The sequence below is a fragment of the Austrofundulus limnaeus genome, unplaced genomic scaffold (genome assembly GCF_001266775.1).
Source record: "Austrofundulus limnaeus strain Quisiro unplaced genomic scaffold, Austrofundulus_limnaeus-1.0 Scaffold207, whole genome shotgun sequence".
Lineage (NCBI taxonomy): Eukaryota > Metazoa > Chordata > Actinopteri > Cyprinodontiformes > Rivulidae > Austrofundulus > Austrofundulus limnaeus.
The window spans coordinates 211174-227368 of NW_013952609.1; the positions used below are offsets into that span (position 1 = coordinate 211174).

General features: G+C 37.7%; 2 protein-coding genes across 3 annotated transcripts in view; both read left to right on the plus strand.

Moving 5' to 3' along the window:
* lars1b (leucyl-tRNA synthetase 1b) overlaps window positions 1-10174 on the plus strand; it is a 29025-nt gene extending 18851 nt beyond the window's left edge. Inside the window, exons 24-32 of the mRNA XM_014018994.1 lie at window positions 415-505; window positions 2013-2153; window positions 2916-3056; window positions 4905-5015; window positions 5197-5307; window positions 5636-5740; window positions 8001-8096; window positions 8257-8401; window positions 9295-10174. Of these exons, the coding sequence (XP_013874448.1) occupies window positions 415-505; window positions 2013-2153; window positions 2916-3056; window positions 4905-5015; window positions 5197-5307; window positions 5636-5740; window positions 8001-8096; window positions 8257-8401; window positions 9295-9500 (1147 nt within the window). The 3' untranslated portion in view covers window positions 9501-10174. The remainder of the gene's footprint in view (window positions 1-414; window positions 506-2012; window positions 2154-2915; window positions 3057-4904; window positions 5016-5196; window positions 5308-5635; window positions 5741-8000; window positions 8097-8256; window positions 8402-9294) is intronic.
* Window positions 10175-11441: 1267 nt separating this feature from the next.
* plac8l1 (PLAC8 like 1) lies at window positions 11442-15868 on the plus strand. Of its 2 annotated transcripts, XM_014018996.1 has the most exons (5): window positions 11442-11638; window positions 12624-12872; window positions 13140-13372; window positions 13742-13878; window positions 14037-15868. In XM_014018996.1, the coding sequence occupies exons 2-5, from the start codon at window positions 12847-12849 to the stop codon at window positions 14166-14168; spliced, it is 528 nt and encodes a 175-aa protein (XP_013874450.1). In that variant the 5' UTR covers window positions 11442-11638; window positions 12624-12846; the 3' UTR covers window positions 14169-15868. The 2 variants fall into 2 exon arrangements, with proteins under 2 accessions (XP_013874450.1, XP_013874449.1); XM_014018995.1 differs by lacking the exon at window positions 11442-11638 and having other exon boundaries at window positions 12463-12872.
* The last annotated feature ends 327 nt before the right edge of the window (window positions 15869-16195 follow it).

Here is a 16195-nt window from a genome sequence, read left to right on the forward strand (position 1 = left end):
GTTTATCCACAAACTGGTCCCGGATTAAGCTCCAAAGTTTTTATCAGTCAGATTCCACCATGAAAAATGTCTGTTTTATCCCCTTTTATGAGTTTTTGGCCARTGACTATCTTTAAATCGCTGCTTCCTGGTACAACAGTCGGCTCTGAAGGCGATCGCTTTTTTCTTCTTCTTTTTTTCCTTTCTTTTTGTGAAGCGAGTGGTTGAAGCAAATGCAGCAGAAGCTGGTGGCTGAAGAAAAAAATCCACGTATAAGCCGCACCGAACTATAAGCCGCATGGTTCAAAGTTCAGGAAAAAAGTCGCGGCTTATAGTCCGAAAAATACGGTATTTTATAACATTCTGACAACTGTACTTTTTTATGATTAATTTGAACTGACTGTGATGGCTTTTGTGATTTTTGTGTCTTATCAGTGAAATAAATGCAGGCATCTTAAAGACGGAGCAGCATTATGAGAGGATGATGTACAAAGAAGCTCTGAAGAGTGGCTTTTTTGAGTTCCAAGTAAATATTTTAACTTTTTTAAAGAAATTTTCAGCTTGAAATCAAGCATGAGATTTTTGCAAAAATAACAATAGAACCATGAAATAAATCTTAACCTTTCACATGTCTGTAAACAGTGGTGGGCACAGTTCACCTAAAGCACTAATAGAGGAACTAATTTRCTGATTAGTGCTTTAGGGTTTTTGRTATTTTTTAAATTCATTAGTGGATTAGCAGTTGCTAATTTAGAAGCACTAACTGAGGTCTTTAAATGTTATTGATCAACATTTTTGTTCACAGTTAAGGGTGAAATCTGTCATACATTTTGCTCATATATGTATCACTTATCTACAAGGACACGTGTCAAACTCAAGGCCCACGGGCCAAATGTGGCCTGCGGGTGCCTCCCATTTGGCCCGCCAAGGGCACTAAAGTGACAATATTTTGTACACAGTAAATAAGATTATGATGACTTTGAAGAATGTTCCATGTGTCAGCTGGGTTATATTATTGCTTTAGATTTAACTTGTGCTAATTTTTTTCTTTAGCTTAGTTTAATACAGTAGTTTATTAATTTTGATTAAAAACAAAAAATTCATTACAACAAAAAAGAAACACAAATCCCATAAAATGAAAGGAAGCAGAAGAAGAAAAAATCTTATATCTGCCCCTAATTAACAAAAAAAAGAATAATAAAAATATATACATATATTTACGTATACACATTCATATATACATATCTATATACATACACACATGTACATATATAATTTTACACCCTCAGCAGCATAACAAAAAAATTAACCACTGCTAAATTTTTCAGTGCTAGTGTTTTAAAATTAGGGACCTAAATAAATGAGTTGGTGCTTTAGGGTTAGTGCAACTAATATTCACTGGCTGTGAATATGCAGGAACATGACCTGAAATAGACTTAAAAGTAGATAAGAAAAGAAGACAAATACTCAAACTTGGTTATTTGTTAATTAAAAAGGATGGCAATCCACATCCATATGTGAAATGAATCCTAACTTTGTGTTTTTCAACAAGACAATGACCTTATTTATTCAAGTTCTCATATCACTAGAATGAAAAGATAAATGAGTAATATTCCTGACCTTTACATAAAAAACACTTTTATTCCTTCCAAAGGGGAATTACTCATCGCCTAACTGCACAAAAAATAGAAAACGGTTCACATTAAGATACGCAGGATAAAATGTGAAAAGCAAAAAAGTTGGAAAAAAAAGGTAGACGTAATAATAATAATAAAAAAATATATATATATTTTTTTCTTATTTACAGGAGAGAAGCCCATGTAAGAGCACAAAGCAAGCAGTTTCCATCTTGGCTGAAGCTTTTTTTTTTATAACATGAACTAAATCCACTGAGCATGACTGATCCTGGTTCAGATAGAATTTCATGCACATATAAAATTTACAAGCTGAATATCATGACCACTGAAGCAATGTTGCTGTAAAGTTTACATGCTGATGCTGASAACATTTAAAGTTTTATTTCCTGTTTACAGGCTGCCAAAGACAAGTATCGRGAGCTGGCTATCGAAGGCATGCACAGAGACCTGGTGTTCCTGTTCATAGAGAGGCAAACACTGCTGCTGGCCCCCATCTGTCCACATCTGTGTGAATACACATGGGGTCTGCTGGGCAAGGTAAAGAACCTATAAATGTATCATCATTTGTGCTTTTTGTGATTTTCTCCTTTCTGTCCACTGTTTTTATTTCTGCTGTGCACATTTGTCTAAAATATTCACCTCGAGAAAGCTTTTTAATAGAACGTATTTATTTGCATTCATGAGTACACCTGGGATCGCAAAAGCCTAAGCGAGCAGGCTTGTGTCGGCCTGGAGTCGCGTCGTTCCCACTTCTCATTTACCTTTTGGTGAAGTGGCTACTAGCAGGAAATAAACGTCCCCCAGGAGCCCGTCTTCACACTGAGCTTTTCTTCCTCTGCAGCGTGAAACAAGAGCACACACTGTTACACGCTTCCACGAGCACCGAGAGCCAAGAATATTTTTAACACTCAAATTTATGAATATAAAGGAGTGCTGCTGCGCTGAAGATACTGCTTTTTTTTTCTTTTCAGACGTCGCGTAGCAACAACAAAAGCCCCACAACTGCACTTGTTTTCTTTCTTTTTTCTTGTCTCTTCTGTGCGTAACGCGATAGGCTAAAGAGTGGAGTCCACACTGCTGACAGAGTTGTATGATGGTGTGAAGTGTTCACACATGTCCAGTCAAACTGGTGTGTTTTAGTGATTTTATGAAGGCGGTGTGATTTCTTTTTGATCAGATTTAAAGCTCCAGTTTTCCTCAAACTTTGGCCATTTTGGTTTTCACAAAATAATTATCAAAATACACAAACTTGAATTTCCCTCATTAACTGGTTCTTTCTGTCTTGTTGTCGTCTGATAGACGGGTTCTCTGATGAAGGCTTCGTGGCCCGCAGCAGGTCCAGTGGATGAGATTCTGATTCGTTCCTCTCAGTACCTGATGGAGACGGCTCATGACCTCCGTTTGCGGCTCAAAGCATACATGCTTCCCCCAAAAAACAAGGTAAGATATAATAACAGTATTGTTTTTTTTGTTTTTTTTTGTTTTGTTTTTTTGTCAACAGTATTGTTTTAACTACACATATTAAATGGCTGGAATGAAAATCAATGTCAGAATTAATAGCTCTTATTTTTGTTTCAAATGAAATCCAATACTTGTGTAAGTGTGTCCATTAAGCATAGTAAAGAAACTAGAGGCAGTGGAGCGTCTGAGGGATTTTCTTCCTTAGGTGATGTTTAATGTTTGGTTTTGGAAAGCATAAAGATGAAAAAAAAGAATAACCTCAGCATTAAACACCTGACTCAATTTCAGCAAAATAAATAGTTTGTAAGAGTTAATAAACTTGTATTTTACCAGATTTGAACTTGTTTCAAAACTAACAAGAGGATATTTTGTTCTCCTTTTTAGTGGTTTATTCTCAACATGTAGCAGTTTTGGATTATTGATCTTCTGCTTTTGTGATTCTCAAACTGCATCCTTTTATCCTTTCAGATACACTTGAAAATCTAAATTTGTGTTTTCACAGCAGGGAAATGTCCATTGACTGTGAGGCGGTTCAATAAATGGTCTTCAGCAGCTGAGAAAAAAAAAGTAGAACAAGTACTGACAAGATCTAAAAAGTACGATAACTTAAACTCTGAGACTGCTTTTATTGATTTGTTACAAGTATTTTGTTGCCATGGAGTCGGGACTGTAAGATGATTGGAAGAGAGGGAAAAGGAAAATTGTGTTTTTGCATTATTATAATTTTTTACATTATATTTTTCTTAAAGGGGTGGTATTATGCAAAATGAACTTTTTTAAGCTTTATATCAAGTTATGATGTCATTCTCTCATCAAAAACATACCCAGAGTGTTGCTTTGACTCATTCATGCATGTTTGAGAAATCCTCTCCTGTAGTCATGTGGAGCTGCCTAAACACTGCTACAAAGCTCCGTCTATGTACACAAAGCTCCTCCCTGGAGCTCAGTTTGCAGCCGAGCTCCCGCCCCACAGAGCACCTCTCTCCTGAAGCATTGTTGCAAAGACATGCTGAAGTGGGAGTGTCTGAAACAGCAGGAAGTTCTTAAAGCGACAGATGCAAGTTTCAAGGCGTTTTAGATGATCCAATGTCAAATTAATTTTTGATACATAAACAGCATTTTCAAAACAACTGAAAGTAAATTGATTGTGGTTTGGAATTGYACTATGTGCCTGGAACATACATATTACCCCCTCTATAACGAGACCAACACAAAAATAATTGATGTGAGTTTTTAATAAAATAACGAGAAACACAATTTTCAAAGAAGAGCCTTGTTAAAGTGCCTGTGACATGCATTTCCTTTAAATACAAATAGTCAAAGAAAACATATTGATATTTGAATAAACTTGGCACAATATAAGATTTTATCCATTTTGTCACATTCAGCCAAAGTGAAGCAGGAAGTGACATCAAAGGGGAACACCAAAAGAAAAAAACGTATTTGTTTGACATAATATTACTTGACCCTCTTCTTCATGTTAGGTTTTGTAACAATGCTCTGATCACATTCAAACATCTCCCTTTGTCATCACTTCCTGTTACTTCARGGAAATATCTCAACAACTGTTCTTCTCAGTGGTGTGATTTTTTTTTGCAATATGTTATTTTTCTAAAAATGCATTCATATTTATTATAAAATTTTGAGGTCACATGCACTTTAAAGTGTTTAAGAGTCTTCTCAGATAACTATTTAACATCAGTTAAACAATGTTTCTGCAACAATTATCAAACTTTTTTTTGTTGTTGTATTAAAAGGCTTTTAAGAAAAACTTKTTTTTTTTTTCAAATTGTAGTCAAGCTGTTTTTGTTTTGTTTTTGTCCACAGAAAGGTGACTCGAAGCCCCCTGCCAAGCCCTCCCACTGCACCATCTATGTAGCCAAGAGCTACCCTCCCTGGCAGCACAGCGCCTTGTCTCTGCTCGGCAAACACTATAAGGTGAAAACAAATGTTGACATAATAAAACGGAAGCTTCTTCATTTTGTATTTTCATGTGTTCATGACATAGCAGTGGACTAAAATACACCATTTTMTCTTTTCATTTTTTTGTCTAGTTGTTTATATAAAATAGTTTGGCCCAGGTTATTAATGCGGTTTTCTTTTCTTGGTTTTTGCCCAGAGCAACAACGGGGTGCTTCCAGACAACAAAGTGATAGCGAGTGAGCTGGGAGCCCTGCCTGAGCTGAAGAAATACATGAAGAGAGTCATGCCTTTTGTTGCCATGATCAAGGTAAACTTATAATTACTTTTAGATTTTGCTCCCTGTTTTCTTGCTTTCATGATGTTTCCAGTGTGTGTCAATAAGGTTTACTTTAGTCTGTTTGCACACAGCTCTGCACACCCGACTGTTTTAAGCCTCGCCTCCTCAAATGTCTCACTGTTTATTTATTTATAAGATTTTACTTATTCCTTTTTCTGTCAAATAACTAAATAAAAGTAAATAATGAAAAATTAGTCAAACACGTGTTGGTGCTTTTGGAGAAATATCCACATAGTTTTTAGTTCCAATGATGTTTTGCTTATTTGTTTGTTTTGGATTTTTATTTTTGTTTGTTTAGGAAAACCTGGAGAAGAACGGACCCAGGGTGTTGGATCTTGAACTGGAGTTCGATGAGCGAACAGTTCTCATGGAGAATCTGGTCTACTTAACAAATTCTCTGGAGGTTTGTGTTGATTCAGCACTCCTCTCCTCGGGTTTTCACTCAAACCTGAAGTGTGTTTGATCCAACTCTGCCTGAGGGTTTTTGTTTGCTCCATAATAAACAAAATTGATATTTTAACAGATTTTGTTTACAGATAACATGAGGTAATAAGAATATCGGCACCATTTCTAAACAAACAATTTGGATGTTTACAGAAATCTTGTAACATTTGCAACATTTTCTCAGAAATATATATATATATATATATATATATATATATATATATATACACTCACCGGCCACTTTATTAGGTACACCTGTCCAACTGCTCGTTAACACTTAATTTCTAATCAGCCAATCACATGGCGGCAACTCAGTGCATTTAGGCATGTAGACATGGTCAAGACAATCTCCTGCAGTTCAAACCGAGCATCAGTATGGGGAAGAAAGGTGATTTGAGTGCCTTTGAACATGGCATGGTTGTTGGTGCCAGAAGGGCTGGTCTGAGTATTTCAGAAACTGCTGATCTACTGGGATTTTCACGCACAACCATCTCTAGGGTTTACAGAGAATGGTCCGAAAAAGAAAAAACATCCAGTGAGCGGCAGTCCTGTGGGCGGAAATGCCTTGTTGATGCCAGAGGTCAGAGGAGAATGGGCAGACTGGTTCGAGCTGATAGAAAGGCAACAGTGACTCAAATAGCCACCCGTTACAACCGAGGTAGGCAGAAGAGCATCTCTGAACACACAACATGTCGAACTTTGAGGCAGATGGGCTTCAGCAGCAGAAGACCACACCGGGTGCCACTCCTTTCAGCTAAGAACAGGAAACTGAGGCTACAATTTGCACAAGCTCATCGAAATTGGACAAGAGAAGATTGGAAAAACGTTGCCTGGTCTGATGAGTCTCGATTTCTGCTGCGACATTCGGATGGTAGGGTCAGAATTTGGCGTCAACAACATGAAAGCATGGATCCATCCTGCCTTGTATCAACGGTTCAGGCTGGTGGTGGTGGTGTCATGGTGTGGGGAATCTTTTCTTGGCACTCTTTGGGCCCCTTGGTACCAATTGAGCATCGTTGCAACGCCACAGCCTACCTGAGTATTGCTGCTGACCATGTCCATCCCTTTATGACCACAATGTACCCAACATCTGATGGCTACTTTCAGCAGGATAATGCGCCATGTCATAAAGCTGGAATCATCTCAGACTGGTTTCTTGAACATGACAATGAGTTCACTGTACTCAAATGGCCTCCACAGTCACCAGATCTCAATCCAATAGAGCATCTTTGGGATGTGGTGGAACGGGAGATTCGCATCATGGATGTGCAGCCGACAAATCTGCGGCAACTGTGTGATGCCATCATGTCAATATGGACCAAAATCTCTGAGGAATGCTTCCAGCACCTTGTTGAATCTATGCCACGAAGAATTGAGGCAGTTCTGAAGGCAAAAGGGGGTCCAACCCATTACTAGCGTGGTGTACCTAATAAAGTGGCCGGTGAGTGTATATATATATATATATATATACAGTATATATATATATATATATACTGTGTATATATATATTAAATCTTTTTATAAGTTATAAGTTGAAAATCTCTTAATGCTTTTTGTCTGTACTACTTATCCTAGTTGTAACATAAAACCCAAATCTCAAAAAGTGTCTTTGGGAAACAAAAGATTTAAACACAAAGAGGAAAACTTTACCTGAATTGCTTCAAAGGAGAAACCTGAATCTAATACTAATGAACTGAATGAAATCAGGCTGACAACAAAGCCGGACCTGATGACACAGAAAAAGTTCGTGTCATCAATGACACATTTGTTGCTGTAAAACTGGCTTCTGTTGCATTCAAACCACTTAGGAATCACAGCTTAGAGGGTAATAAAACAACCTTGGGCTGATCCTAGACTGGATGAATGAAATGAAAAAACAGAGCAAATTCTGTGTTCATGTGGGGAATTCCTCGACAGCCTTCTCTGTTGAAAAAGAAAAAAATAAGACATGTTTTTTTATTCTTATTTTTTGTAATTTTGTTCGTGTAGACTTGTTCCCTTCTACTTTCCGGTTCAGTATTTTTTGTCTTTGCTGTCCTGTGGGATGTGTGGCATTCTGCTGTAGAGCTTGATATGTTAAGTCTTGGATCGTTGTCGGGTTGAGGTTAACACCACCAGCCTGTGCCAGTGAGCATGCCAACACACCTGTGTACACACTCTTGTGTATTTTCCTGCTCAGCTGAGTGTTAATATGTATTCCCATGATTCTTACCCGACAGTTGGAGCAGATTGATGTCTTATTTGCATCGGAGGGCGATGATAAAGTGAAGGAGGACTGTTGCCCCGGGAAGCCATTCAGCGTGTTTAGATCTGAGGTAAATATTTTAGCTGTGATTTAGTTGCTCAAAGATGACTTTCATGTAATTAAAGAGCACATTTCTTTTTTCACTTCAGCTGCTGGTTTGTGTGTTTATCTCTCATAATGCAGCACATTGACAGTGATGTTCATTTGTGTCACACTTTTTGTCTCCTAAGCCCGGAGTGTGCGTGTCCCTGATCAACCCTCAGCCGTTCACCGGCTTGTTTTCGACAAAGCTCGACATCCGACAGGGGGACAGCAGGGATAGCATCGTTCGACGGCTCGCTAAAGTCAACCGACTCCTAAAACAAACTCAAACAGGTCTGTTAATAATGCTTTAATTCGGGGGAAAAAAAGATGAAAGTATTTACTCTGCGTGGAGCTAAATCGTTTGTGAGCTGCTGCGTCGGTTCAAAGCTGGGCAGATTTTGTATTTTTGGAGCAAAATGTTTTATCACACCTCCTGGTGGCTTAGCCAAGTAAGACACATGTTGTGTACAAATCTGTCTCATGTCATTCCCTCTGTGCTTTTTCATTGTTTGCCATCTGCCAACTGAATATGTTACTGAGTAAGAGAGAAACCCTTTAATTATCATTATTAATAAAAGTCAACATTTAAAATGGCTAATTCACAAAATGGCCTGTTTGGGACTCAAAATGTTCCTGTTTGAATCCTGACTTTATTCCAGGCTTTAATTAGCCTGTAGAAGCTTGTCCAGCCACAAAATGAAACCCTGAGGCTACAGACTAATCCCTTCACCTGCACTGAGCCTGTGTGCGAGTTTAGAAAAGGTCAAAATGATTTAAAAGGAGAAAATTGGAAACCCAATCTTCATACATCACACATTACTTTCAAATAAGATGTAAGCAATATAAAACAATTAAAGAAAGTCAAACTATTATCATTGGTTATGTTTTTTGTTTGTTTACATTTCATATTGCGTCGAGAAATTCAGAAAGCGTTCAACAAAAAACACATTGTGTTTTGATAGTTTGTGCTTTTCTGTACGTTTCTTAATTGATCCAAATCCTTTGTAGTCTCATTCAATGAACTGTGAAGTTGTGCAGCTTTTATTTAAAAAAATGTTTCATTCTTCTCCTTTTACGCTGATAGTTTTCAGTTTCCACACAGCTGCACCCCTCCCTCTGTTTTCTTCTCTTTGCTCGGTTTTGTTTCTCTTGCCTAACTCCGCTGTTTGTCTCCACCCCACCAGATCTGTCCAGAGTGAAGCTGATGCGGTACGAGGACCCCTTAATGGGACCTCGCAGGTTGCCTGTTCTGGGACAGGAGGAACAAGGCAAACTGCCCATCTCCAGCAAATCTGTGTTCAACGTGAATCTGCAGGAGAAGAAGGTCACTTTGGCTGACAACGGCCTCACCGTGGAGGTTGGGGACACTCTGGTGTACCTGATCCATTAGGCTAGCGCTCAGTGTCACACAGGAGCACGTTCAGCACCTATAGGAAAACTTTAAATGCTTCATGACAATTTACAATTTAACAGGTCACTCTGACACAATTCATTAGTCTATATTTTATTGAAAGATTTCAGTCGCAGCATTTCTTCTGTTTAAAACAACTTCAATTAATGCTGAAGGGTTTAGTTAATGAAACTAGAAACCCTGGACTTTCAGAATAGTAAAAAGCTCAAAAACATTAAAGTTCTAGAGGAATCAGCAGTTTAAAAAGAATGACGCCAGAATCTGTAAAATGTTCAGCAGTACAGGAACAGCACTTCTCTGTCAGATATTCTTTCAGTTAAGTTAAATTGTGTTTTGATATGTGGACAGATGTTTTGTTTTTACTTATACAGCATGTTGTAAACAAGCAATTTCTAAAAATGAAACTTTAAAACTGATCTTCACTTAGTGACGCTGAACTGACATCACTTCCTGTTTGACCGATCATGTTTTTACGTCGTCATGCTGCTCCTGCTCCTTTTCCAAGTCCTTCACTCGTCCTGCAGACGAAAGTCTTGTTTTGTTTTCTACATCAGAAATGAGGACGTCTTCTCAGCCTGTTTTCTTTTTTTTTTTATAGCTATCAACTTAGCTTATCTGGGATTTCCACCAAAATAAAATCTATTCAAACTTAAGGTTTCTCCCTTGGTCTATTTATGTACTGTATATTTCTCTTCTAAGCACAAATATAATGAGGGAATGTTCGCAGTAAGAATAGGATTTAGGTAATGTGTGCCGAGTTATTTCTCTCCCAAAACTCCTTACACAGCAGCTAAAGCAGTTTTTACATGGATCTAGAGTTGTAAAGTAAGAATACGTTAATTATTTCAGTAGAAATATTGGTTATCTATACAGTAAGTGAAGTGTGTGTGTGTTTCCAACAACATTTTGTTATAACATCATAGTCTTATGGTCTTTAGAAATTTTATTTATTTTTGGGGGGTGGATAATGTCATTTTAGAAATTCCAACTTTTCTCTGTTACTCAATCCTGTTAATACATTTTATGTCAGTAAATTTGATACATTGTACGATTAATGTCCAGTATCAAAAATTTAAAATAAGTAGGTCCTCTGGATGGGTTCTTCTTTAGTGAAACGTTTCGTCTCTCCTCCAAGAGACTTCTTCAGTCTGATGAGTTTCAGGTGAACTCAGCCTTATAAGCACTGCCTCCACCTGGACAAACAGGTTAGTCACATGCAAAAGAGGGCCATCGCCTAACAATAGGCTTTATTAGCTCTATTTAATCACATGCAAAAGAGGGCCATCGCCTAACAATAGGTTTGATTAGCTCTATTGCTCATAGAGGGTCATGTTATGTGTATGTAGTGAATGCAAGGGGGGTTTAATGTCTCCTTGTTTTTGTCTGTTTTTCCCCTCTTTGTGTTGGTATCGTTGGGACCCTGATTCACATCATTTGCTCACAGGGGGCTGAGTCATACTTGCAATGACAGCATTGTAGGAGGAGGACAACTGGACATGAAGGCCTCCACCTCTGTTTAATGATGGACGGTTTTTCTTCACAAAGATGGCTTCCTTTACTCCAGAAGACTTACTTATTTTTTCTTTTTGATTTTTTTTCTACCTGGATTACTGAGATGCATCAGGACACTTTATGTCCAGTACTTAAAAACTTTTACTCAATATCTTTAAATGAGACTAACTTTTACTAAATTATGGTAAGATTATTGTTCTTTCATTCAAGTATCACTTTGAGGTATACAACACAGCACGGATCTTGGTTAAAACTTTTTTTCTTCTGCTTTCAGGTAACAATCAAGGCCAGGACAAATCATCTTAGAGTATCATAAAAGTGTTTCTGCTTTTGAAACAAGACTCGAAAGGCAGTGGTTTCACTACGTGCTCCTCCATCACACATAAACTTCCTCCCCCCCCCCCCGCCCACACACACACACTTGCTTTTTGTGCACACACAGCACATCAACTTAAATTAAAAAGGTCAACGTCAGAACGCAGCAAACGACCCCCCCCCCCACACACACACACACACACAAACCACGTTTCACTGCTTATACAGTGACTCTTTCACTTCCCAGCTCCTCACATTCACACTGATGCTTTTACCCCAAAGGGTAACTGGTAAGTGTACTCTTTGCTGTGCTGGTTTAAAATGTCGATGAATTTGAGAGAAAGCACTGAGGTTCACAGGCCGAGCTGCTCAGGTTGATTTCTTTTGGTTTATGGTTTGGACTTGTCAATAATGAAGTACAATTACTTTGTAAGCAGAAATTTTGGTTATTTATACTTTAACTTTTCACTTCTAGTTTTTACATTCTCATGCAATTATCTGAACTTTATACTCCTTACATTCTAAAAATACATAAAAGTATTTAATTTCTATTTTACTTGTGTTCATTCTGACTTATCAAAATAAATAAATAAAAACTTTGCAGATATATGGTGCCTCTTGGATAGAGTGAATTTTGTGGTTGGATGAGAAGTATGAATAATTAATATTCTGACACCCTATTGCTTTGTACATCACACCTGCATGACACAAATCACTTTTTTATTTTAAATTTTACTTGAGACGATTCTTGAAATAAAAAAATTGAGTCCAAGTATTTCACAAATCTTACCAAGTAGAATTTTTTTAATCTATTGGCAGAATTTTTCAATTTGAGTCAAATTTCCAGGCCAACAAGATAAATAATCTTACTCGTTCTTAAAACAAGATTATTATTCTTACGAATTCTGTTCTTGTTTAGTAAATAAGTCTCAAAACAAGATCAAAAATACACATATTTTTTGGCTGGATATAGGATTTTAGAGCTTGGTCAGATGAACAGTTTTTTGTGGTGTCAAACTGGTACTTTCATATATTTACTTAAATAAAAAGCTTGAGTTAATACTTCCAAAAAAAAGTATTTTAAACCCCATATTACCACTTAATTAATGAATGTGAATACTTTTGACACCTCTGTTGATGTCATATTTAACATCAGCTTTGGATGTAAAATATTTTTATGATGACTTCTAAGCATCAGCATGCCTGTGTGCTGGACTGTCACCCTCATGCCCTGATGTGAATTACCCCCTCCCTCTACATTTGCTGCATTCGCAGGGAGCAGAGCAAAGTCTCCGACACAAGACAACTAGGAAACTTATCTCGGTCACGCAGCTTCTGGCTGAGCCATCTGACTGCTGGTTTATCTGCTCCAACACACACCCTCTCACTGGGAGAGTGTCACTTCGCCTCCTCCACCTCCTCTTTCCTGCTGACTCCCCGCTCCCTCTCCTCTCGCCTCCTCGTCTCACCCTTCTCTGGATGCCAGTAGCTTCTAGTCATGGAGGAGACAACAGTCACACACCAGTAAGTGTTTTCTTTTTTTTTTTTCCTTTTTTTGTCCCCACCAAGGCACAGTGTTGTCAGCACAGAACACAATAGAATTCCAGCAAACAGCTCTTTTATCTTCACCTTCTTCCCTTTAGACAAGAATGGAACAAAGAGGTTTTTGGACCTTATTTTAATTATTATGCGGTCAAATTGTAAACTTTCCACGTTTGCCTTTTTGTCGTTCTGTATTTGAGAGGCGGCAAGCATTTATCGTGAACTCTGATTGCAGATTTGCTTTTTCAGATCTGAACTGCCAGTCCAAAAAGTTTTGTCGTCAGTGAGTCATGAGGAAGGAGCAGAGGGCTTTACTGGACAAAATGAAGATAACTGGAGTTCAAACAAAGCCTCAGCTCAGACGAAGCCAGTGCTCACACAACCGGGCCTCGGTGTCACCACAACGACCATCACCACCGTCACTCAGACGGGAGGAGACTGGAGCTCCGGCCTGTTTGATGTCTGTGGAGATAAGACGACATGTAACTTCAACACAACTTCTCCYGTTATTTGTTCGCATTGTGTGAAAATTCTGATGTTTGATGGATTTCCATCCTCGTTTGTTTTGTTCAGAGTCATGAGAAAAGCCACCTGATTGGTCGAGAAGTGGGCTACACAGAGTCAAAGAATAAAACCAAAAAGCTTTTACAAAAATGCCAAAAACAAAAACAGTGTTTAGGATTTTTTTTTTCTCTTTCCACGTATACAGAAATCAAACGAGACAACAAATCATCCAAACATTTTAAAAAATGTCTTGGATCTGACAAACATTTCAAAGGAGTGCCTCAAGAAAAGTCCTCCACAAATTATTCACACACCAATTTTTTTCATCCCCGCTCCTGTGCTTGCAGGTATTCTGGGGGCGCTGGCGCCATGTTGTTTGGACCTGAGTTTGGCTCAGCAGTACGGCGAATGTTTGTGCATGCCTCTCCTACCAGGATCCACGTTTGCCATGCGGGTTGGGATCAGGGAACGGTACAAGATAAGAGTGAGCCTCCCAAAAAAAAAAAATAAAAAAATAAATAAAAAGTATTGAAACTGAAAATGTCACAATAAGTTCCTGAATCGGCTTCATTGTTTTATCTGCTTATATACGTCCTCTTTGTTTGTGTTTTGCTCCTCACTAACCTGTATGTTAATCCACAGGGGAGTGTGTGTGAGGACTGGACTACGGTGTGGTGCTGTTACCCTCTGGCTGTGTGTCAGATGATAAGAGAAATGAAGAAGAGGATGAAGAGTCAGACATATCATGTGGCTACTGCACTTAAATGCTCCTAAAATACCTGTTGACAGAGGTTTTCGTTTTTACTGTGTGTACAAACAGACCAACAAAATACAATAGTACACAGATTTTTTTCCCCTGATTTTGGCAAATAGTCGCAAAAGAAACTGTAAGTTTAATCTTTTAGTTTCATTTAACATCCCATCCCAAGCCAGTGATTTCTGTCTTAATCCAAACAAGAAGACTCCTGTTACTGTGGGCGTCGCGGGCATGTTAGCTCAGTTGTTGTCATCTTCACAAGGTCAAAGAATATGGCTCTCACTGTACAARACCATCACATGAAGGAACCATTAATCCCGATTAAGCTGTAAATTCTAATTAAMCTTTTTGTCCACTGCTTAAAAAAGGCAATTTAACAAGATTTCATGAATGTTAARAATGTGTTAAATAAAGGATGATTTGTGTTTTAATTCTGTTCATGACGACAAATAACCAAACAGATATATTTTRCCCCTGTCAAATGGGAAAAAAATCTTCTCTAAGTTTTACATCKCATATAGCGTGATGAGTTCACAGTAAATCACAACAAATCTAAAAATCTGATTAATAATATGAACTGGGCCAGCTGAGGCATAGGCAGTACAGGCAAATGCTAAGGGCATCAATCGTCTAAGGGCTGCCACACAACGGGGATGATTTTTTTGTAACTTTTTCTAAGAGATTTAATCTATAAAATAATCAATGGTTACTTTGGTTTGTTGCTACATGAGGTGTTAACTATTTTACTTTAAAACCTGATTTCTAAAAAGAAAAAGAATAAAACATCAAAGACAATATTTAAATTGTGTTTGTGAGTGGGCAAATTGGTGGTGAGATTTGGAAAATTGCACAAAGAGCACCACCTAAATCTTGCCTAGTGCTACATTTTGGCTACGGCCGGCCCTGGACACGAATTTTCCAGTTACTAGAAATGTTGAGAATCTTTATTCTAATTATGATAAAATCCTAATAAGCCATTTGATTTAAAATGTAATTGCTGTTGTTCGCACGATTTCCATGCATGCTGAACTAACTGTGCAGTTAACCAGCATACACGCCACAGTGTGGCTTCAATTACAAATAAAGTTTTCTGATGCCAACGRCTATTTCTATATTCCAGTTATTCTCTTGAATATGTATTACTTTATTCACCCAGAAGCATCCAACCATTTTATTAATCCAGCCTTGATTGCTCTGGTTCCCTGAACCTGAAATGCCAACCAGACAGAGCGGATATGAAAATGTTATTTATTCACAAAAGCAGATGAATCCTCAAAGGGCAAATATGTAATTTGGTAACTCTTGCAGATGTGGTCTCCCACCTGGCAGCTGTCTCAGATGAAATAAGAAAAAGGCAGAAAATTGGTTTGGAGACAAAAAAAAKTGAGAAAGATGTGAATAATAAAATCTGCTCATATTCAGCAGAGGACAGTCTCCATTTCAGTGAGCTAATCTGATGAATATAAATGTTTTAAACATACTTCACTTCTTATGTGTCTATTCTGTCACTATTTAAAGTTGGCGCCTGTTTTTTGAGGTCCATTTAAGACGGGTGACTAGTAAACTAAAAGTACAAAGAAGTACATTTTATAATATCTCCGGAAAGTGGAGAGTTCTAACTTGAATTATTGGTGACAATCAGAAAACAGGATCACAGCAATTAAGAACTGCAAATGCTGCCCATCTCCATTATTATTTCTCTCATTAAGAAATCATTGTAAAAAAAAAAAAACTAAAGAAAGAATACAGGTGGCAGGGCTGCATATTTAATGCAGCAGCAGATGTCATATAACACTTACATAATGGAACATAAAGTGCAATATGCCTTTGGCATACAGCATTTGACAAATATGTTGAATTTCTGGTTATTGTGTTAATAAAAAAATAAAAGGTAACTCTATGCAACTGTATGACGTTTATTTTGTGACTTTGTGAATATTACTGGTCTTTATAGTAAAAGTAAAATAATGCAAACACCTTCACCCCAGTTTTCCTTCATAAAAGTAATACAATTGTCCCCATAGTAATAATGTGGAAAATAAAA

Bases quoted from the DNA above. Each gene is read 5' to 3' on its own strand.
- plac8l1 (XM_014018996.1), top strand. From the start codon at position 12,847: ATGGAGGAGACAACAGTCACACACCA. The intron at 12,873-13,139 runs GTAAGTGTTTTC...TTGCTTTTTCAG, and splicing joins GAGACAACAGTCACACACCA to ATCTGAACTGCCAGTCCAAA. The intron at 13,373-13,741 runs GTAACTTCAACA...CTGTGCTTGCAG, and splicing joins CTGTGGAGATAAGACGACAT to GTATTCTGGGGGCGCTGGCG.